We start from the raw sequence: 24,053 nt of genomic DNA, 5'->3' as shown, positions 1-24,053 counted from the left end.
TTTGAGGGGAAAAACATTCTTCCCTTGGCTTCCGTTGACTGCAGCTTATCTATGTCATAAATCAGACAAAAGCCTGCTAACTCTACTTTGCCTGGGGCAAGGTGTTTTAGTTACTATTTTTTCATCAGGTAACCAAAACCAAAATAGAATTATTTTTAATATAGTAAGATAATTCCTCCTAAGAGTCCCATCTGTGCTGCTTTGCAAAACACAAAAAAGAAGGGGAGAGAAGAGAAGAGGGCAGGGCAGGGCAGGGACAGGTATATGACCATAAATTAGTCCTTTAAAGGTGACAGAGAAGACCTGACAGCAGGTTATGTCCAGATAAATTGCCAACGTTGGTGAAGAAATGAATTTTTAAAACTGTTTGTAATAAAAACAAAATGGTTGCTGTAGCAGCTACTTTAACAGGGGATACTTTTCTCTGCAGAAATACATACTACACTGTATAATACCATAATCTGTTCTTCCCTCTGTTAGCACTCCTAATATTTATCCATTTTAAAAGGAGTTAGGAAGGTGTATTGAAGGAAAATGGGATCCAAACATTGTTGTAACTGTATATGCTAACCCCAAATTTTAAAGATGCACTAAAATGTCTGGCACTTCATAAGCTTGTAACGTACATTTTGAAGAATTATTTTTTTTAAGTAACATAACTAATCTGAGATTCTAATCCGCAAGCTGTTTTCCTATAGAAAGGTTAATACAGTGAGTTGACAAGCGATCCCCGAGGTCATGAATTCAGCAAGATGAGAAGAAACTTCGGATGTTGTACAATCAAGAATCCTCAGCTGTAATAACCAATGATAGCAAAAAAGGGTAATGAGATACATATCAAAATTCATGTTTCAGGATTTAAAGTAAACTTTAACCCCTGGGACTTAGAATTGAACATCTGTGGAAGCAGATTATCCTGTATTCCTATCTTTACCTACTCTGGGGGTTTCCTTTCTCTGATACATCTCCTGTGGCCATCTCAAGGACAGAGTACTATATTGGATTCTGGCTCTGATCCAGTAAGCCATTTACTGTATTCAGAGTGCACACACATATGTGTGTGGCTTTTTGTACAGCTACAAAGATTTCTTAAATCTGTTCAGAGATTATGGGAGATGATGGCAGGAAAAAACGAAGAATGAATTTCCCTCAATTTTAGTAGGTGCTCTGACCATGTGGGTCCGGCTGAAGGGCACTGAGTTGTGTCAAATATTTATAGTCTCTCCTTCGTCTGCAAGTGAGTTGATTAAAATCGCTTGCAGACAAGTTTTAAAAATAACAATATAGATTTTTGTGTCCAGCAAGACATTTTAAGGCTATGTGGGCTCTTTGAATGGTATGGTCTGCAATGCTGATTACAGGCACAGTTATAAGCGAGCACAATACATGTGAGTGCTGTACAAAGAACACATTGTGAAACATTGTGTTCTTAAATGATGTTTTATTTTGAGCCCTGATTTATTTGAAGTCACCTGGAAAATGAATATATATATTTTAGGCCAGGTTTTCAAAAGGTCAAAAAGAGCACTGAGCATTTAGCCCTCTGGAAAACATTGGTGTCTTGTTGAGAACTGAGTTATCTGAAAATGTGGCTTCTTATGTGGCTGCAGAGCTCTTTGAAAAGTGTGGCCTTCAATTTTACTAAGGAGAAGTACTCAATCATTTTTCTTTTTAATATTAATATTGGCCTGTTGTCCAGAATAACCCCCAAAATATGATTTAGATCAATTGACAGTAGGTCTGGTTACCTGCTGAAGTTTGGCTAAATTAGAGAAGTGTCACTTCTTGTCAGGAGTTCAGAAAAGAGATAAGGAACTGTTAATAAAACTAGATTTCTAAAAATTGCTTGACAGAAATTTTCTGATCAGATCCAACCTTGAGAATATATCTACAGAATGTTTATGAAGACAGAATTTCTCTCTTTCGTTTTACATTTTTTTTTAAAGCTTGCTGTTAATGACATAGAGCATAACAATGGCCGTACCTCTGCAGATGCTGGGGTCAAGCAGCTCACTACCTTACCTGCAGTAATGGCCAGAGGCAGGTGTCTTGGAAAAGGTGTAAAAGAACAAACAGGGCAAATATATCGTGATACTTTCACAGACTGCAGCATGTTGTGTTCAGGGATCTCATAAGCCAGAGGAGTATCTTTGTGTTCAATAGCCTTTTCATGATTTTTTTTTCCCATGGATTTGTCCACTGATTTCTTCGAAATTATCCACTACGAACTTTAAATATGCACAGTTTCTCTGAGTTATCTGCCTTGGCTTTGAATCTACTACCTGCTAGTTTCATTTTGTGTTTCTCAGTTTTTATAATGTAACACTGAACAATTGTTTCCTGTTACCTGCCCTGTACACTGCTGATTTTAGATACCTCTATCACACCCCTTCTTTTTCTCCAGGTTGAAAGTTCCCAGACTATTTAATTGCTTAAGATACAAAAACCACCTCATATTATAGACATTCATTGTCTCCCTATTCAGTAATTTTTGTAAATAGTACATTCTTCTGGAGAAATTAGTTCATGCTTGTTTAACATATTAGCATCATAAAAAAGTTACATGAGAATGAGATGAAAACAGGGAGGAGTAAACAAGTACAGCTGAGTCATGTAACTTTACCTCGTAGAGATATCATACTAAGAAATCATAGAAATGCGACAAATCAGCCAGTAGAGGGAACCAATTAATGTAATGTTAATATTGATGTGGGGATGATAGTCATCATATTTAAACAAGTTTATTCACTAATCACTACAAAATATGGTGTGGAACATAATTTATATGCCATTCTGTCACTTCATAAATGTTTGCTCTGAGGTCTACATGCATTTGTTGCTTAGTGAAAAACAGTACAACTCCAACATAGTCAACACTTATGTGCTCTGAAGCATTTTAGTAAAAAAGGTTTGGAATTTCTTGCAAGTAAAAGTGCATGTATACTTACCCGCCTACATTACTCACACAGTTGTCAGACATGTTCAAAGCTTCATACACTCGTACAAGTTTGCTGTCACTTGTCAGAACAGATATAAAAAGAATGACTCACAGATGGCATGAATTGCCTTGGTTCATTTGTGGTCTGTATGATATATTGCGATCTATATTCTGGCAAAGGCTTAGCAGGCAGAGGTGTGGGCACAGACTTTCAGTAGACAGTGAGTAACTGCACATGCACGTGGGCAGTTGCACAGGTAAGTTGATACACAGTTTCCCGATTTATTTACGCCATTTTGCTATTATTATGCCTGCAAATTATGTGCATAATTTTTTTTGTGTTTTTGCCTTTGGTAGTTCATGTGCTTCTTTACAACTCAGATTTTCTATGCATATGCTACAAATAATATAAATATTTATTAGCTTTTAATAGCAAGTTTTGTCATTACAAGGTACATTATAACTTTAAGGCCCAGACCCCTAAGGTTGCTGCAGAAGTACAGTCCTGCCACAGGTCCAAAGCATACCTGTCGTGCTCATGATACACCAGTTACTAGGAGGATACTGCACCATCTGCCCCAAATGTCTGGTCATCTTTGCTGTAAGATCCTATTTGTCCTGTCCTACCTTCTTGGTTGGGTTGGTTAAGGCTTTGGGAAATGGAGTAGATGTATCGTAGAAATGTTGGTTGGAAGAGATCTCCGGTGATCATCTAGTGTGACATCCCACTAAAATCCATCTCTGGCTCTATTTATTGTCTAGCAGTTTTCAGGGCAGCACTGTGCACCTCCCACTAGATTTGCTGTGCCTCCACACTTCATGCACTCTGCAGCCCAGGGTCATCTCACAGCTGACCTGTCTTGTACTTCCAGTAGGAAATTTCTGGGAAAATTTCAGAAAACTACTTTTGAGCATGCCTTAAGTCACACTCACCTGCTTTGTAAATGTATCCTGGCACACACTGTCTTTCCCAGCAGCCACCAACTGACATCAGAAAATGAACCAAAATGGGCCCTTCCTAGGAGAACGCTTCAGCAAGGGGAGACAGAAGCCGACTCTCGCACTGGGTTCTGGGCGCCTAGGAGGGCTGGGAGCACTAGGTGCCTCGGCCTCAGCAATGCCCTGATCTTCAGCATGCCTCCGCAGCTTGTCGCTCACAAAGGTGGTCACTTTATCCCTCAGCTTTTAACACACACATCATTTTGCATGGGTTTTGTTTTGAGGGGGGGGTTCTTCTCCTCTCTGTATCTTCTCTTTTCTCGCTTCCTTTGGACCTTTTCTTCCTCAGAGTCTTTATTTTCATCCTTATCTTTCTTTCTTTCTCTTGATTCTCAGTGCTTTGAAAAATCAGCCCTACCAAAAGCAGAAAGAAAATTTCTCACTTCCAACCAAAATCAGCCAGCCTTGCTTATTTTATTTTCATTTCATTATTGGCTCAGGCATACACATAATAACACTGCTGAGGACACGCCAGAGAGAAACAAGATTCAGCAGTGATTAGATTTCTTCAAATTAAATCTATTTAGAATCCCAGTAAGCCTGAAAGCAGAGCGTTTTTCAGTGCCGTATGCTTATACAGCGTGTAATTCAGCACCCATTCACTTATGTGTGATCTGACCGGGCCCACAAGATTAGGCCTGCTGGTAAAATTGGGCAGGAAAACATCTGACTGGTTTCTGAATCCTACCAGGGCTTGAGTATAAGAGAGCAACTCTGCAGTGTAAAGCAAGGGTGAACCGTCGCTTATCTATAGGTCCTTGGGGCACAAACGCTGGATGTTAGGCATCCATGAGTTTAGGCAGCAACCAAGGAGACATTTTTAGGGCTGTAGCTTTGACATCTGAGTCTGGGATGAAGTGGGACCTGGGACCTCAGCTCACGGCTCGCTAGAACGCAGAGTTCTGCGTTGTCTCCGTGCTGGCTGGAGGCCTGCGGGAGGAAGGCAGGGCCGCCAGCAGCTTCAAGAACACTGGCATATGGTTACTTTCAACTTTGTGTTAAAAGTGAAAATAATTGGGTTGTGCAGGAACAGGCCTTTTGCATATTTTCATCCTTCGCCATTTTTTAGCTCTTTTAAAAAGGCAAATGTTACTGCCAGAGGAAGGAGCCAGACTGACAGCACTGGCAAACACAAAGTCTTTGCTTTAGTCATAACAGACACAGAGTATTGGCAAAGTGATTAAAGGCTCAAAAGCACCTATCCACAGGATGTTTTTTTACGGGGGAGAATTGCCCATTACTTCCATGGACTCTGAGCTGCATTACAGGAAAGTTACTTGATGACAAAGCGAAGCAAGTTTTTTGCTCACCAAATGTCTCCTGTAAATAAACAAGAAAAAATTTCTTTGTCACAAATGTAATTTTTTCCTCAAATGCCCTATTTCATAAAGTATCTGGAAGCCACAATCAAAGTCAGTACAACTGGAATTTATGTGGAAAACTTTTGTCCTGAAAGACTGAAAAAAAAGCATTTACTAGACCGTACCCAGTAATTGCCCCTCAAATCTGTGCATTCTGTCATAACTGAGTGTCTTCCTTTAGCTTTTTTTTCTCAGTTTGGCCACCCTAAAAGGAGGATAAATATCTTAGCATTTCTATTAACAGTGACTATATTAGCTCTGTCTAGAATGGTGCTAAAGCACTTCTCTCTGCTGAGAAGTTCTGCCTATTAGCTAGGTGGGGCATAATGTTCTTTTAATACTTTTCTCAACACTGTCCAGCACTTGGCCTTTTCTGGACAGCATAGCTCCCGCTCAGCCAGCCTGAAAAGCAGAACACACTGTCACCAGATCTAGCATGGCTGCAGGTGCAGGAAGTCCTCTGGAAAACAACAGTGGTCACAAGCTACTTTCAGTCTGGTTTCCTAGGAAGGAAGACCTTTGCAACCCTGCCATGTGTCCCTATATCTGTCTCTCTTTTTGCGAGATGGCTACAGGTCTCAGAGATATTAAAAGTTCTGAGGAAGTGGCAGCTGAGCAGGGGAGCTGTAGTTGCCTTGAGTGAGAGAAAGCCTGCAATGTGAACACAAACCTTATTAGATGTTAGAGAATTTGCTGCAGGCAAGAAGATAAGTGTCTGTCAGTGCCCACCCCAAAACTGACCACAGGTTGCAAACACAAGAAAATGGGCATCGTTAGCTCCACTGCTTTTTGCACTATTACATTGTTAAATGATTCTATCCCACAGCTTCCTAACCTTTGCGTTTCATATACCATGGCATTACAAAGAGAACAGCTTCCTGCAGCTGCTTCTTGCTCTGATGTTGCAGTCTTCCTTTCACTCCTCAAAATACCAGATTGAAGAGGTTGCTGGTAAGGGCAGTACTAACAGTCACAGTTCAAGCTTGTCTTTGAGGAAAGATAGCTGTTGGGAGAACATGGCTTTGCGGACATCTGTTAAACACAGCCTAACAGTCAGGGGAGATAAATAAAATTGTCTTAGTTGTGGACAAACACTCTGAAACCACAAGGTATTCCTGATCAGCTGGTGCAACATTAACATAGCTCTTGCCTGTATGTGACTTGGCTTGGAAATGTGCTTAAAATGTGTTAGTTAGTGTGTCCTTTTGGTGTCATATTGTCTTGGAAGATGAGAGGGTGCAGAATGTTCTTCTCTGCATATGGCTCTCCTTTCTGTTTTTTTCTTCCTTATTTTTTGAAAGCAGGCATAAACCAGCAATAATGAGCACTGATGAAGGAGCATCTGCGGAGCCAGCACAAGTGCAAGACAGAGAGGGAATGAAGTCAGTAATTCAGGCTGTTTATTTGTTTCAGGGTGGCTATCTAAACTGCTTTTTCTTTGTGAGAACAAGGAGCAAACAATGGCAGTGGGAATGCCCCACTCCTTCTTCTGAAGTTGCAGAGAAGCTAAAATAGTATCCAGATCAGTTCTGTAAACCTGGACTATCTTGTGCTCTGGAGCCTTAATCCCTATCTCCCACATGCTGAAAGGCCTTGGCTGTTTTCTCTCCTCACCATGTCAGACTTCAAGGTGCCATGGGATAGAAAGGGAGTTCATTCTCCAGGGAAGGGGAAGAATAAGGATTATGTCCAGATCTGGCTTGTTCTTGTGAAACGTGGCCTCAGCAGGCAAATGATGCAGGGGGGAGAGAGGACCCTGTCCGGAGGCATTTCATGGGATTGCTGGCTGTAGCTCACCTTGTGCGCAGGGCCATCCTGCTGTGGCAGGGCTCTGCCAGGGCTGCTGTGATTTGAATCAGCGCTAGAGGGGAGAAGGTAGATACAGAAAGAGACACACAGGTGAAAGGAGAGCAGAAGGGAAAGTGAAAGAGACACAAAAAAGGGAGATAAATGAGAACAGCTTGATGCATCTTCCACACACAATGTTCACGCTCAGGTAGCACTTTAATAATTTGGGGTTTTCTCAGTTTCAGCTGTGTTCTGCCTTATCTACCCACCTGCCTCTTGAGCTTTGTCATATCTTTGCAGTAATCTGCTCTACCCCGTCTCATCCACGTTTGAAGTACAGATCATGGTGGCAACATGGTGTTTTTTGAGCTCTGCTGTCATGATAACTGCAAGGGATTCACCTCACTTCAGTCTCATACTCACATGGAAAATCTTCCTCTCAGTTAATAGCAAACACTGGAAAAAAACCTGAAGACATCATTAAAAGGCATAGGTCTGAGGCCCTCATACACAGGCATTTTGGAAGCACGGGGTCTAAGCTCTATTAATAAAATATTTGCCAGATGAGTCAGGAGGACGGGAGAGGTCACTGGCAAAAAGCTCTGCAAAACATTCATAACAAAGTGAAAAACAACCAGAATTCAGGAGTTTGTATCTCTTTCTAGTTTTTTACTGAAGTACTTATTCCAGACACACTCCTCGAGGAAATACAACCTCTATCTCTCTGAACCTGTTGCACAGACATTCACGGGCAGAGTTAGTGATATTGATATTTTTAAACTGTGCACAAAACATCTCTTATCTGTCTTAACTATGTACAAAAGACTGTCCTATATGACCATTTCTGCATCTACAGGACCAGTTTCTACTGACCATTTACAACCACCTTACCTGAGTACAGTTCAGTCCATCCTGCAGCAGGAACTGTGCAGAGGGGCAAGGGAGAACATGCTGGGGTGCCCAGGTTCTCCAGCCAGGATATTAATCAGTGCATTTAAGCATATATATAGTGCCTATCAGCTGACCTCCCACAGCAGGGGCTGCCTGGGGGAATTTTCAGGACTATCAGAAAAATCCCACCTGGAGATCTCCTGTAAGAATTACTCAAATGCTTCCCTAGGAAGGCAGCTAGGGGTTCGGTCAATTATCTTCTCTCGGGTCAGTCCATTGTCTCAAATCAGTGCATTGTCTCATCTGTCCAGGGACTAGCTGGGAGGGTTCCTGGACCACCCAGGGAATTAATCATTAAGTGGACGTGGTGCGTACACAGGCACAACTTGATACGCAGCCACATCACTACCGTGACTACAATTTCCTTCTTATGTCAACATCGTACACAAACTCCATAGATTTTGACACAGCTGTACTGTGTATTTTTACTATATTTGAATAAATATGGCTCTCTGCTTGACATTCTATAGGCTCCTGTTTTACTGATACAATGGGAGCTTCTTAGTTTTCGTGCTGTTCTTACGCAGTACCTCCTCACTGTGGCAGAGGACCTGTTTTCTTGCTCCTGCCTGTGTTAGATTCTTTCCTGACATCTGTCTGCTCTCTTCTTTGTGACTTCTTTCCTTTCACTTTCTGCTTTTCTCTGTTCAGATATCTTATCTACCTGTCTTACCTATCATTCATTATGTAGCTCCTGTGCCAGTTATTCTGTCTTCCCAGTAAAACCTGCTCCCGTCAGAAACATCTTTTAGATTTATTCTTCTTCCTTCCGTTTTCTCCATGCTGTGGTGTTCCGGTCCTGAGCGGTCCCCTTGTTGCCCCTCAACCCTTCTGCCTCCCAGTCCTGCTTGCATCCACCTCCTTCTCCTCAGTCTGTCTCCATTGCCCTAAGCAGTGAGGGAGTAGTGCTTATGCTATTGCTTTTCCACACATCAGATCACTACTACTTGTACACTAAGATCTTTCTCTGCTTGCAAGGCGTTGAAGCTGGCAGGGAAGGCAATATTTACCAGAGAAACATCCTTGCTGTGTTAGGCAAATTTGAAGGCAGTGGGCCCTCCTTTGATTTCATACTCAGTTTTCATCTCTGTTTATTTATTTGAGAAGGAAAAGAGCTCAAATATGGAATGGGAACAAGGAATCAGTGCTTCTTATTACTCATGGGATCGTGGGCGGTGACATTACTGGATTATGGTCAGACTAGAAAACTGTTATCTAGAGAGTAATAATGATATTCTTTCGCCGTTGTGACTTGTTTGTACTGTAAATACAGAGTGATGTTCCCAGCAGTCAAGGGAGTAACGCTTGATTTTACGCCATCTTACTGAAGTTATATCTACTTCCCAATCCAAATGTTCTGATTTCAGCTTACAAAAGCACAGACAGCTGCCCAGTACCTTCCCAGCCGGGTCAGGGCAGCCTGACTGCCACAGCTCACACTGCTTCCAAAGTCTAAATTAGATAATGACCTGCAGTCACCCTTTTGGATTCCAGTGTAGACATATCCTGAAGTCAAATCTAACCAAATCAGCCTCTTTGGGGTGGCCACTTTCCTCCAGTTCCTGCTGGGCAGATGCCAGCGGCTATGGAAAGCTCTGGCTGCACCACTACACTGCAGGGCTGCAGCCGAGCTCCAGCACAGAGCGCTGCAAAGGGGGAGGCCATTCTTTCCCCCAGGCGCTCCCCAACACATCTGAACAGTCATCTCTGGCATGAAGCTCCACAGGAGCCCTGAAAACCACCAGCAAGTGGGGCTACACCTTCTTTCCACTTTCTCCTTCTATTTTAAAATGAAGAAGAGGATGCATAAATCCTGCTAAACTAAAACAAACAGTTGGTTTGAAATGCAGATTGAAATCATCTCCCAATATATGATTTCTGTATACTATGTCTTTTATTATGTATGTTTTTTCTGCTTTCCAGACACATGTAGAAAGGAAAAGTTTTCAAGTCAATATATGGAGGGTTAACCTCACATCAACATTAATGGAAGTTGCAGGAATAAATCCCTTTACAGTGTTTGTATCTCTAAGGGTTTATTATCTAAACTACCTACAAACACTAACTTTGGTCTCTAGTTAGCTCCTATACATTTAAGCAATTTAGCAGTTTGTGGCATTTCAGCACAAGACACTTTATGTAAATCAAAAACATTAAGAATATTTAGAACAGAGAAGTTAGTTAAGTTAGTTTTTGCACTGGTTATTAGCACATGCTGGGATATCATGCCAAGCTAAATATAATTATTTACTGCAAATCTACACTAATATTTGGACATGCAAAAGCTATTTGTTAAGCAGTTATTGGATTAAATGTGCATATTATATCTTGTTTAGAGGGCATATTGAATGCACAGTACTAGTGTTATCTAAGTAGTTGCATTTAATTTTCAAGTGGCCTTTTGAAATTAAAGATTAGCCCATTCACTAGAAAACACACACCATATGCAAAAAAAAAAAAAAAAAAAAAAAAAAAAAAAAAAAAAGCTTTCTCCTTTTCTGCCAAGAGTTTAAAGTGACTGGCATTTTCTGACTGGCATTTTCCTCATAGCAAAACACCGTGGTTGTTGTAGATTGTTACACAGAGCTAATCAGAAAGAATCAAAATAGTTCTGCAGATGCTCAGCCACTTCTGCAAGATTACCAGTGGATTAGATGTTTTGTAAACTGTCTTAATATTGAACCCGTAGGCACTGGAAAGACAGAATTACCAGAAAGTCTTAAATTACCAAGGAAACCTCGGGTGAGAGCAACGCGGTAACTGTGGGATAAGATGGAGTGCAGGAGAAAAGGCTTAAAAACCAAACAAACAGAAAAAGACAAAGGAGGCACAAAGGAAGCAAGAACAGGGGAAGCTCCAGCACTGGCAGAAAGTGGGTGGACTGCAGGCCGAGCAGCAAGCTGCCTACCTGGCTCCGGCGGCTGCGGGAGATGGGAGACACAAGGGACAAACTGGGGCAGAGGAGAGAGCTCAGGAAAGCTGGCTCTGCTACCTACAGACTTGCAGTGTCTCTTCTAGGTTAAGATAGACTCTAATTTTTACCTTTGGGGTAGTACATTGGGCTTGGATAGATTAAAAAGTCCTTCTGTATAAATGAATTAAGGAGAAAAAAGTATGCATCTTTGCTCATTTATTTATTTATGTGTTGTTTTGGTTTGGGGGTGTGCCTTTGTTCCAACAGATGTTCCTCTATTCTAAGTAGATATCACATTGCAGAAATCTTCCCTTGCCTTGTTTGTTTTTCTTACCTGGTTGTTTCCAGACGCAATTTTCTATTTTGGCACCAGGTTAATGACACAGTGGAAACGGCTGTTTCCAGCAGAATAATGCTCAGCAGAATGTAATAGAGATGGAAAACAGTAGATTGTTCCTTCACAATGGCCAGACATATAGGGCATTTCAAACATAATAGTACTCTCAAACTGCTGTCAATTTTGAGATGAAACCATTTTACAGTAGAATACGCTTAAGAGAGTGGTTTTGGGCCAATCACGGTTTTAGCTGGCTTGGTATAAAGCAAATAACTCTAATGTAGTTTCTCTGATTGTTTTACAAATTTAACTGCTCTTGCAATATCATTGCAATATCGTGTGTGCTCTTACATGTTTACTTTCTGAGTGTCTCTCCACTCTTCCTTCCCCAGGAGAGGTCTGTGTATTTATTGGAGATATTGGAATATGTTTCAAACCAACATGTTGTTTATTTTATTAGGTTTTGAATTTTTTGAAACAAGTGCCAAGGACAACATTAACGTCAAGCAGACATTTGAGCGACTCGTTGATATCATCTGTGACAAAATGTCGGAAAGTTTGGAGACAGATCCCACCATTACTGCCGGCAAGCAGAACACACGGCTAAAGGACACCCCCCCTCCTCAGCAACCCAACTGTGGCTGTTAATGCAGCCATCAGCAAAGGCAGCTCCAGTCTGCTCTATTGCCAACAGAGTATTTATGAATGGTCTATATGCCTTTATTTATACTGTCTTATTAATTTATTTGGGAGAAAAGTCTTTTATTTTACATCAGCAGCTGGTCAAGTATGTATATAGAGATGTTATCATTAGTTTGTGACAATGATCCTTTTTTAGCATCTGGCTTTTGCATGCAGGATGGCTCTTAGTTTCTCTTTTCTTTTTATTGTTTTACATTACACTTACTTCAGCTGGTGCCATGTCCTCAGACCACATTTGCCTAGAATTGATTCTTGCTTCATCAGTTTCAAATTATATGCTTGAATCCTTAGGGTAGTGGCCAAGATATTTCAGAATAAGCTTCCTGAAGCCACTTATATTTTTTCCTGACTGAAAATCAATTTAGAAATATTACTCTAGTGAGCTAATCGCTCATTCTGTCCAGATCATTTGTACAAGGGACACTTCCTGGAGCATAATGCCTTGGCAATTCTGGGCTCACTTATGTTACACACCGTGACTGCTTGGAAACTGCCAGAGTTAGGAAGGACAAACCTCCAGCCTTCCTGGGCCCAAACCCCCCAGATTTACAGCAAGGAACACTTGTGTGGGTTTCCAGCTAAGTATGGGTGTTCACTCCAGATCCTCAGAGATCTTAGGTACTTCATCCTGTTTAGATAGCAACTATATTTACATTTCCTTGGGAACCCCATGCCTAGTATCTTTCTGAAACTGGACTTCGTTTATCCATCACTAGAGAGAACCTGCCAAGACCTGCCCCGGTGGAGGGCTGACTAGCTCTTTTCAGTTCTACCTGCATTAGATAATAAAGTTCTGCTATTACCCCTGACAAAGCCAAATCCATTATGCTCAGTTATTCATAGCCAAAAACTGTCTTGTCATGTTGCTGTCAAACCTGTGTATTTAAGCTTTCAGGAATTTCATCTTCCATTCAGTCCCTGAGAGCTATCACTACACTGACTACAAAGGCCCCATGTTTCACCTCATACCCATCATAGAGATGCTGCTGATGTCAGTGAGTTGGAATTTGATCTCATTTTTACTTTGCTGAGGATATCTTTTTTTGACAAGACAATCAGAAATTCACAAGATTTTTAAAAGTTTTAGGAGTAATAAATAATTGTCAACATTTCTGGAGTTAGACTGAATAAAACCATAAAATCAGCAAAAGGTTGTGAAGACAGCAGAATAAAGTCCACCACTTCTTTCTCTAGTAAAATGTTAAAAATAGTCATATGTCACAATGCTAAAAAGTACTCACTCTAGTAATTAGCAGCAGTTTCTTACATCTGTGCCCTGTGGTATACTGCATTATTTGGGTCACAGTGACATTTTTTAACTAAATGTCATAACTGAGAAAGCATTAACTGTGTTATTGGTCCTGTTAGACCGGCTTTAGGACTAAGTTGACGTTTCTCAAACTGTCTGCAACAGGAAAAAAAAAGGAAGACAGGTTGAATAGATTGAATAGGTTGAATAAGTTGGCTTTTGCAGCTGTGTGTTTCACAGCAGTCCTGAGTGTTTTGCTATAAATTTTGGTCAGATTTAGACAAGAAGAATCACCATCTCAGTACCCCTCCTTTCAGTTCTCAGCTGGAACCTGGCTATTGTAGAGAAACCCCAAAACCACAGTCTTTTTGGAAGTAGTTTACTGTCGCTTCCCCAAACATTCTGAAACTGTAGTGTGAGTTCTGGGGGAACTAGCAGGATGGGGATTTTCAATTCTACTTCAAATTATGTCTTGGTCTGTTTGATAGGGGAGGATTTCCAAAAGCAGTCTGTGTCAGTCTAATTCTGTTCCTACCAACTTCTGTGGTAGAACAGCAATTTTCTTAAATGAAAACAGGGTTACCCAATACTGAACACTTTCAGAAATCTCATCCCTTACCAAGATGAAGATTTAAACACGCAGTCACACATATCTAATAGCCACTGATTATAAGCTAGTCGTTGGAGAAGGCAGAAGCAGGATTTGGTAAGATCTCTAATCTAACCACAGCTGTAGCACAGTTCTGTCAAGAGCAAGTTCCAGGCTAGCAAAAGACGTATTTTAGCAATACAAGAGGGCTGGATCATTAAATTGACTACCTGGGATAATATATCCAAAACTGTTTTCAGCCTCATCACAATTCCCTGTGGAAAAGCGCTCACATGATAAAACCCAGTACACTTTGCACTAATTTGTTGTCACTCTCACCACAGAAATAGGACTGAACATCATGGGAGCCAGCCACAGGTCACCACTTCAGCTGAGGTTTGGTCAGATACAGCAGGTGAGACATAGAGCACGTCAAATTTCTGAGAGACTAGACGCCTCTTGGCAGAGGGTCCTGAGCTCCATAGTGCCAGCTGAACTAATACCGCACAACCCATTTTCTGAGTTACGATCTAGACTAATAAATACTATTATAGTGGCAGGCTAATCCGGTGCATGGCTAGTACACCAGCCTTGTCATGCTCTGACAGTGCCTTGCTTGCTGCATGATCCAACCAGCGCAGAGAAGATGCCCAGGGAGCCCCGGGGAGCGCGGCCGTGCCGGCGCCGGCGGTGCTGCCTGGCCTGCCACCAGCAGCCAGCAAGCCCTGCAGAGCTGAACCTGCACATGCATGTTGGCAATTCGGATCGGAGTTGATGGACACAGATGTCCTGGTCCTTAACAGCGCAATTAACATGTTACTCTATCAGTTCTTTACTGTTGGTTTGATTTATTTAAACCTATTTGTTTGGTGTTTGAAATACATACAAGCTAGCCTGATTTTCTGACAAAAAATACTCTCTCTCTGAACTGCTGTGTACGTGACTGTTACCTGGGACTGTTTGTTCCTTTGTGCTTATCCTTAATGTATGCATAGAGAAACTACCTGAGCAGCTACATATATGTGGCCTTTCCAGAGCATCAGTCTGAAAAATTAGGTTTTCTTCCCAGTCTGCTCAGCTCTGTATATCCAGCTGTACTGCCTGCACCTTCTTTATTTTAGGAATGAAGTGCTATTTTCTGGTGCACAAAGCCTGCTGGAGTTTGATCCTAACTTTGAGAATGCTTTGAGTTCAATTGTTTTTTTAGGAAAAAAATGATTGTACGAATTCTATATCTGATGATGACAGCTTTGCTTCTTCAACAGCAGACAAATGATGCTGTACTTGTATATCAAAACAGACCCAAAAAACTTCAAAAACCAATCTGCCCCCAAACTACTCTTTACTGCATTCATTTCTGAGAGACAAGTTTTGTGACTGGCATTTTTTAAGGGCATCAACTAAATAGCTGTTCTGCTGTCAGGACAGTTCCTCCTTGGCCAGTTTCATAGGCAGACATACTGCACACAAGCCAAGTTCTTCTTCAGCATGACTCCTTCAGATTTTGCGGCATAAAACCATGGGGACGTAAATCCTCATAGGCATACCTTCAGGGGGTGTAAAGCAACATACCTTCACTTATGCCAACAGAGGGCATGAATTTTGTTGATTTACAGCATTTAATCTGTGCACGTAGTCTCTTCAGTACGGTTTGACTCCAAATTCTCTAAGGTTCTTCATCTGTAAGGTCTCGATTCAAGAGGCAACTTGGTTTCAAAATTTGAATGTTTTTTGTCAGTTTTCTTTATTAAATGAGTGGGGAAAATGCACTTCATCCTTGTTATTTAAGCTTTTTTCTTTTTTTTCCTCTTTTTTAACTTTGTTTATACATGGATGCTCATTTAAGCCAAAATTGCAACTACACATGTATAGTATGCATATACAGCAGTAGGTCTCTGACACTCATTCAGTTCCCACTGCTACTTGTTCACGCTCAGTGCAGCCTTCCCTAAATACCAGAGTGGAATTTAATCAGAAATTCTCATTAGCACTAGAAATCAGCTGCATTAAATTTGCAGGCTGTAGGATTATTATCATCCATAGTTCCAGCAGGCGTAAATGGCACATCATTTATAGTGTAAGGTAACTGGTATTCGATTTTGGGGGGGAAGCATAAATCCTAACCTTCCCATAAATTCAGGATCATGTGTAACATGCAGAAATAAAAGCCAGGGATTGTTTGACTACTTTTAGTGATAAATTTCCTTGAGTAATCCTGACATGTACCTGCAACTGGTGTTAAATGAAATCTGTTTGTGTTGTAATTCTCATTTAATATTTTGTCAATAATGTCAGCTATGTCGTGGTTCAGTTGGACTGTCAGAATGTGTAACTTATATACTAGTGTTTGTGGAACTGAAATGTCTTAAATGTTGCATGAAAATATGTTATAAAAATAGATTTGTTTTCTATTTTTTGAATACCTCAAAACTGAGGGATCATGGGCCAATAAGTGCAATATTTAATGACTTACTCAGTGTATATAAACTTGTGTGAAAGGGAGAAGTGTCATGTATGTGTGATAAGCTGTTGATGATGCCTGTGTGGCTTAAAAGTTTTCTAGTAGCTGTGTGTGTCTTGTAGTAAAATTTATGTAGTAAATGCTTTACCAGTGTAGTGTAAGAATACTCTATTCTTAAGTCATTTAAACTATTTTTCATATGTAAGATAATGATAAAAGATATCTGTATGTTTACTGCAAGTGCATGTCAATTTTACTTTTAGAATCGTGAGTGTCCTTTTCGAAAATGATAATGTTATATTGACAGTAGTGGGGCAATGCTTTCAGCCAGAAGATACTTGTAGCCATTTCTATCCTATCTGCTTAGATTTTTAAAGCATGTTCTCCAGGAGCATTAAAGGAACCCTCCTGGCACTCAGCACTTACAGAGAGTTATTTACTCCTAAAAGAACCAGTTATATGCTCTGTCTGCCTCTAATGCACAATATCATGTGAACATGTTTTCCTTCGTGTGATACAGTTAAGATATAATACTTACCTGAAATATTGAATATGAGTATCCAGGACTCTTGCAGATGACTTGGCGAGCTTCAGTGGATGCCTTGAGTCCACATTTTTGGGAACAGTTTGCAGGTCACAGTCAAAACGGTCCAGCACAGTGGATGGTGACCTTAATCAATCTCTGTCCATTAAGTTTCTTAACTCTCTTTAGAACCTAAAGGCAGAAGATATATTCCTAAAAATGCTGACCCAGACTCTTCACTCACCTGTTACCCCGCTCTCAGTGTCAAGTAACCCACTGTTAGCAGTAAAGTTGCAGTACAGATGGGAACAAAATGCAGCCCAGAATCCAACCATGAAATGAAAAGGAGACATCCAAGCATTTCTTTTTCCTTTCTTTTTAGCCTTGCATATTTCTAATAATTCTTTAAGCATGTGAGTAAGCCTGTCTCTATTCAGCAAAACCCTTAAGTACATTTGTGACTTTAAACCCTGAATCTCTGGACTGCCAGTGGTTCCCAGCTGTGCCGAGGGACTCCGCAGAGAGGAAGCTAATTCTGTTAATTCTTGCTGCATCTCTGGTTTCACAGGAACAAGCCATGTGCTCTGGGAATTTTCTAAATGGAGACAGGCCACTGAATCTGGGCCAAAGGGAGTAACAGTTTTTGCTGAACAATTTTCATAACAAATTGTTTTCATTAGTACCATGCTAAAAGGTGCATAAGTAGATTTTTGAGTTTGATCTGATACATTTTTGTGACAATATGTACAAAGTTGACTTAGTTTTTAAGGTTTTTTTTAATTAACCTGATCAGGAAAAGAACCAAACTCTAAGGCCTGCTGGAAAACAATAGCATAGTTTCCTTTACTATATCATCAAATAATTTCTCTGAGCAAGCAAAATAGCCAGGTTGCATTAAGGAGCACACAACAGTACTTGCTATGGCCTGAGCAGCTCTTAAAAATGCTTCCTTGTTTCTATACCATAATGCCATGAAACCATCTGCAAAATTTAATAGATCAGAGTGAAATGAAAATGTGTTTTGAGAGAGATTCAGGATTACTTAATGAAAAAAAGAAAATTTTGGATGTCTTTGCAGCTGAGCAGCAGACAAAGTAACAGTCATAATATGAGGTACAACTTAAATATAGATATACAGGCTGCCACAGGACTGAGGATGCATTACCTAGATTTTTTTTACTGCTAAGTGACCTGACTGTTCAAGGGCTGGCAGATAATTTTACCTGGTATTTTTATTATTGCTCATAGACATGTGATTACATAAACAAAAACAAATGCTATCTTCAAAATATGTAGCTGTTTTGGCTCCCTCAAGCTAACTTACTTGCTGAATATTTCTTGAAGAAAAGTTGAAGTACTTGCTTAGAATACATTTGTGAGGGGGTGAGCCTCAATCCATCCCTCCTTCCCCAGCTATTACTGCAATATAGTGACTGTGGTTCTAAAAAATATGTTAGTTTAAAATGCTGCTGGGTGACAAATGTTGTGAATCTTCTGCATACATCCATGGGAGCTCTTGTCTGAACGTGAAGTACAAGTTTTATCCACGTGCAGAGTTTTAATTATATGTGGAAGTAGAGACTGTGTATTCCATTGGATATTCTGTTTGTATGTGAATTCTGTATACCAAGTGGATTTTATTTGTTTATTTTTTGTTGGAGGGTTTTTTTTCCTTTTGCGATTACAATAAATATTCAAGAGACTATATTCATGAATTTCTCAGTTGTTGTGACATGGTCTTACCCTTCTCCTCCCTTTTTATTTTTTTTTTTAATAACAAAAAACAGTGAGAAAATTACTTCATTTTTGACAAAATAGTGGACAACAATACCACATCTGTAGTAGTTCATTTCAGGACTCTGCTTCAGTACCACTGATGGGTATTAGTTCTATCTTCATCCTGTAGAATTCGTTGGAAATTTTGCTCTAGAATTGTGTAGGAGAAAGACTGGGCATTTGCCTTCCAGAAGTGCAGAACACAGGCCACCATGGGACATGGTGCTAACTTAGCACATTCATTTCATATACACGAATTGATAAAAGGTTTTGTTGCTGTGCAGCAGGGTGTTTAAGGTAAACTAAGAAGCTCTTATAAAACATTCCTGGAGAGGTAAAAAGGAGAAGGTTTGCCCCGATGTCTGGGTACTTTTGCCTGAAAGCTACCTGCACCGTCTGGACCTTCAGTGTACAGCACTGTGCTTGTCACAGCGCGATGTCCCAGTTCCCGCAGTGCTCAGGCTGAAGAGTCTGTGCACAACAGCGTTGGGGCAGCCTACGTGCTGGCCCTTTTGCATGAGGCGAAGGTTTTTCTTTTTGCTTTTCACTGTGTAAGTTATTAACCAGCACCCGGTTGGAAGCTGTTATTATTTGGCCAGATAAACTTGGGCTGCGTGATCCATCTTAATTGCTGGGGTGGTATTTCACACACATTGTGGTATAACACTGTCCAGGAATTGCCTATTTCTAGACACACAGACATCCTTGTACTTGCTTGAGCCCTACTGTGACTCTCTCTTTTTTACCTTCCCTCCACGTAAGTCCTAATCTTGCGCCTTATCTGCTGAGCAGGTCACACTCACCATCCCGTGTCCCACAGCTCCTGCTCTCAATCCTACAGCTTCCAGGAGTCCACTAGCAAAGTCCTTTAGCTCATGTCCCCCCTCGCCATTCCATTATGTTTTGATCAAGTTCTCCAGCTCTTCTAGGGTATTTACATCTCATCTGCAGAGTAAACATTGCCCAGTGAATGCCCAGTTCTCCCTTAACATGAAGGGTTTACTAGTACATTGTGCTGGACCCTGTATCTCTAAGCAGATTTTGTTGCGGGGTCTAGCTGCATGGCTCACTGCCCTGGCTCTTGGTGCTTTTCTTTCTGGCACTGGTTCGTGTCATTGTACCACCTCTGGGAATGAAACTCCCTTGCTCCTCCCAGCTACCTGTTGAGCTTGGTTTCTTCTCCATCCACTTTCCTCCTGCCGTTGCCCCGTGAGATCGGTCCTAATATAGCTGCTCTGCCTGCTAGGGTGAGGGAAGACAAGAGAATGAGGGGTGAAAGGGGTAGGACGGGGGAAGGGAACAGACTGAATTCTGATTGGTACCTTGGAATTAGGGAATTGCTGTATTTTTGAATATGTCATGTCTTTTAACACATGGGACTAGACTAGAGAAAATCACAGCTGGGTAGATGGTATGGTGATCTACTAGGAAAAAAACTGTTTCAATGACAGGTGTTTCTTGCTCAAGAGAACCCATTTTATCTTATTTCCAGTCAGAAGCCTGGGGCCAGAGCTTGGAAAGTTGCCAACTGCCAAAGCAAAAGATGTCAGCAAAGATATTGGAAAGGGGAGATAGATAAGAAGTGAAGATTCATGACTGAGTAAGGAAGGGCAAATGAGTGTGATTTCACAGTGAAGAAGGGCTGGATGATTTAGCAAGGGCATCCACCAAAATCAAGAAGGACAAACTGTGGGCTCACACATGACCAAAAAAATGCTGCAGGTTAATCAGAGAACTAAGAGCAGTAAGTGCAGGGAGGGTTGGTTATATTTGGATAGATCTGTGCAACTCTTGAGCTGTAAAGTCAAAAACAAAGGTGTCTTCAGAAATCTTATGACATGTCTTGCTATATATGTGTGCGCGTGTGTTTGCACCTATGCAAGCTCCTGAAGAGCTAATCTGTAAACCATCAGATTCACAGCTTACCTGGTGAACATTAGGAAAGGGTGTGCTTTAAGCCATAGTGAACTCAGGTCATCAGTGGTAGGCACAGGAGACAGGAAGCTGGACTGAGGTCCTATCATCCGTGATGCGCCAGGCGAGGGTCTGCTTAGTGCATGGTCCCAAAGTGCCTGGGGTCTGTCTGGGCTCGAGAGGCTGGAGGTGTAGCAGGACAAGCAGATGCCCCAGCCCAACGGTTGATCAGCCCGAGGTGAGAGCTCAGGCAGCTCTGCCAGCCGGTGCAGGAGAAGGACAACCACACCAGAGACCTTTCCAACAATGGAAGAAAGTGTGGAAGGGCCAAAACCCACTCCCAATCCCTGTCATTAGGAAGATAAGAGCCATCTTCTTGGAGGGTTAGAAATTGTAGGGCTATGCTGTTCTTCCTTAGTAACAGCTGCCCCAAGGAAGGATACTTCCTCTAAGCAGGAACATGCTCCCCTGAGGAGATATCTCCTGTTCTGCATACCAAAGCATGCAAAAAAGGACCCTGGGCATGTGAATGATTAGCAGGACACAGAGACCTAATGAGGTGGTGCAATCAGCCTGCTACGCCCTGGCTGGACATAGACATGAGTATGCTCATGCCAGAGTAACCTTGTTCTGTGGCCGGTGCTGGGGTGCTGGGTTTTCTGAGGCCCCAGGAAGTGTTTATGTGCTTGTTTTAAACCAGTACTTGTGGTTAGAAAATAAGTCTATAAATAGCTCTAGCATCATTTGGGGATGCCACACAGGATGTCTTCCTTTAGCCAGCCTCTTAAAGCTTTAATGTTTAAACAAGGTTTTGGGAAAGTAACTTCAGGCAGCCATTTTTTAAAACCCTACCCTGCTTTTCTTTCATGAAGATGTACTGTAAGAGGAAAGCTGGCTACAGCATGTCTGCACTGTTACTGTTATCTTTAATATTCAACAAGCAAGAAAAGATCAAGCCTCTGACCCCAATACTACACAATCCACTGTACAGGCATTATCGCAGGTCTGCAATGCAACACCTCTCCCCAAAGGGAGCATGCAGCAGCTTGTGCTGCTCCGCACGCTCTGAACCAAAATTGCCCTGGGAACAGGGAGGGAGCGATTAACTCAGGCAACATCTGGTGGGTGTTTGAGGTGGAATTTTCCTTCAGGCCATCTCTTCCATTTCCACTGGGGAACAACATCAAAAATTGTGCAGAAAATAAAGCCCATTTCAAATTACAGTTTGTTTTATCTGCTTAGCAATTAACAAGAGAAAGAGTTGTTCTCTGGCATCTTCCTTGAATGAAGGCACATAACCGTCCACATGCCACCTGGCAAACCAGCAAAACACATTTTACTGTGTAACTGAAGCAGCACACAACAAATGTGCTTTGTGTCCATGCAGTCTATAAACATCTGCACTAATGTTACTGACAAGCACAATTCCTGTCACCTCTCAGGGAACGGGGAACACGGACCATCTACAAGGATGGCGGTACTTGTTCAGCTCTCTTCCTTCACCCCTGTGGTGACAGCACCCACCTCCACTTTGCGGCACAGGGAAAGGGCTGCCCTGGCCCTGCTCCAGCCTGGCCATGGCCTTCTCCAGAGCTGCGGTTTCAAACACGTGCTGGCTGGGTGATGTAGCGCTAGGGAGGAAGGCAAATGCACAAGAGCTCTCCTATTTCCATCCATGTTTTAAAAGAAAAAAGAGTCTCCACTTAATCAGTTCCTCAGGTGGCCATCTCAAGCCTGCAGGATGGTGTCAAGACTCAGGGCATATGCAGGATTTCAGACATATCCTTCCTTTCTGTGCCTCCTGCACTTTTGGCCAGCAGGCTGGCTGCTCTCAGCTCTCTTCTCAGGTGCCACCCTGTCCACACCTCCGGTTTTAGGGAATGAAAGCAGGTACTTTGGGATGCAAAAGCATTCCTTTGGGATGAGGCTTCCAGCCTGAAGTTGGGTGCCCAGTTCCCTTTCTGGATGTGACCCCAACTTTTCTTCCACCAATCACTTTCCCAAAATACAACAGTAGAGAGCTTTCCAATTGTATTAGCAGATAATGGTTTCGTTATTACATTTCAGAGGGAGCTAGCAAGGCAACTTATTAACTTGCTAAACACTCTCTGTTGCATTATCAATCTTTGCTAAAGGTAGTCCCCTCGCACACAGTCCCATAATGCAGAAATCACTAACACAGTGCTGACGGCGTCTGCTGACTGTTCCCAAAATGAAATGGAGAAATCACAGAACTTCATTTTGGAGACTCACTGGCAGGAGAACTTCCCTCTGCACTGAATTCACTAATGACCTGACATCGCAAACTCATTTCTGTCACCTTGTTGGAGTCAGCTGCCTCACCGCTAGACAAATAGGTGGTTTTCCTCCCTTTGCTTATATTCAGAAGAGAAATTGTGACCTTTTTTGTGCTGGGATTCTGGGAAGTGATCGTTGTTTTTGAAAATGAAGTACACATCAAATAACCAAAAGAGCTATTCACTGTGCCAGGAAAGGTATGGACAAATGCTACATGCAAATAATGAGCCATGCACTGCATGTGTGCATAATTATAGGAGTCAAGCCACAGCAGAAAAAGGCAGCTGGACCTGCATGGTTTTGATGACCACAGATACCTCATCAAGCTCAGCAAAGCTGCATCCAAGTATGAGCAATGGAAACTATGATCTTGTGGGCTGCCACTCTTTCCTGATTGTCTGTTTGTCTTGAGCCACCCTTTAGCCACCCTTTAGGTTCCCACCATGAGGTTCACGTACACTGTATTTGCTTGCGCTTTCCAGACAGGTGCTGTTCCATCACAGAAAGTGTGGACTCACACAGCTCAGCTGATGGTTTCATCTCATAATGCTGAAAGTAAGAAGGTCTGGGGAAAGGGCAGGGAAAGGGAAGGAGGAGTATAGGTCTGTGAGAGATGCACAAAACGTTGGCGTAAAAAAATACTCTTCAGGAGTAGAAGTAAAATTAGTAAATTAGGACTGATCCAGTCCCTTCTTCCATTTTAGAGGTCCAAGGCTTCCAGCACGTCAAAGCCCTTATGTGTGCATTTGGTAAAGTTTGCTATGGGGCTTAAAAGCAAGCCTGGCTACAGAGGTCACCTCTGCTGGGAGGAAGGGACTTCACAGGAAAAGTCACCTGATGAAGCCCCTTGCTACTGTGGTCAGTGTGTGGCCAGTCCCAAAATTAGCCCCGTTATTTCGGCATGACATTGAACTGCACTGCGCCGTCTGTGCTTCAAGGGTTCATTTCTTCTTCCCTCCCTTCTGCCTCTGTCCTTTTATTTGGACTGAAATAAAAATCAAACGTCAGAGACACCTTTTAACTCGCTGACACCTCTGTTCTCGCAGGAAGAGCTAGCCCTTGTGTTACATGATAGCACATACAGGTGTTTCTGGCTAAAAATCTCTCCCCACCTCCCTCCCAGTCTCTTCTATTCCCGCATCTCTTGGGAAGGAAAAGCGGTTGCCTTCCTCCTGTGTGGTTTATAATTGCATTAGATAGCCCTCTAACGTGTGTGTGCCGCAAATGCACCTCGCTGGATCTCAGCAGCCCAT

At 41.9% G+C, this 24,053-nt stretch overlaps 1 protein-coding gene across 1 annotated transcript in view; it reads left to right on the top strand.

Moving 5' to 3' along the window:
* Positions 1 to 18,519, top strand: part of LOC112995774 (ras-related protein Rab-3C) — a 139,915-nt gene extending 121,396 nt beyond the window's left edge. The window contains exon 5 of the mRNA XM_064499766.1: positions 11,749 to 18,519. Coding sequence (XP_064355836.1) covers positions 11,749 to 11,936 — 188 coding nt within the window. The 3' untranslated portion in view covers positions 11,937 to 18,519. The remainder of the gene's footprint in view (positions 1 to 11,748) is intronic.
* Positions 18,520 to 24,053: the final 5,534 nt, after the last annotated feature.

Source organism: Dromaius novaehollandiae, chromosome W (genome assembly GCF_036370855.1).
Source record: "Dromaius novaehollandiae isolate bDroNov1 chromosome W, bDroNov1.hap1, whole genome shotgun sequence".
In the NCBI taxonomy this organism is placed as follows: Eukaryota; Metazoa; Chordata; class Aves; order Casuariiformes; family Dromaiidae; genus Dromaius; species Dromaius novaehollandiae.
This window is presented reverse-complemented; position numbering and strand designations above follow the sequence as displayed.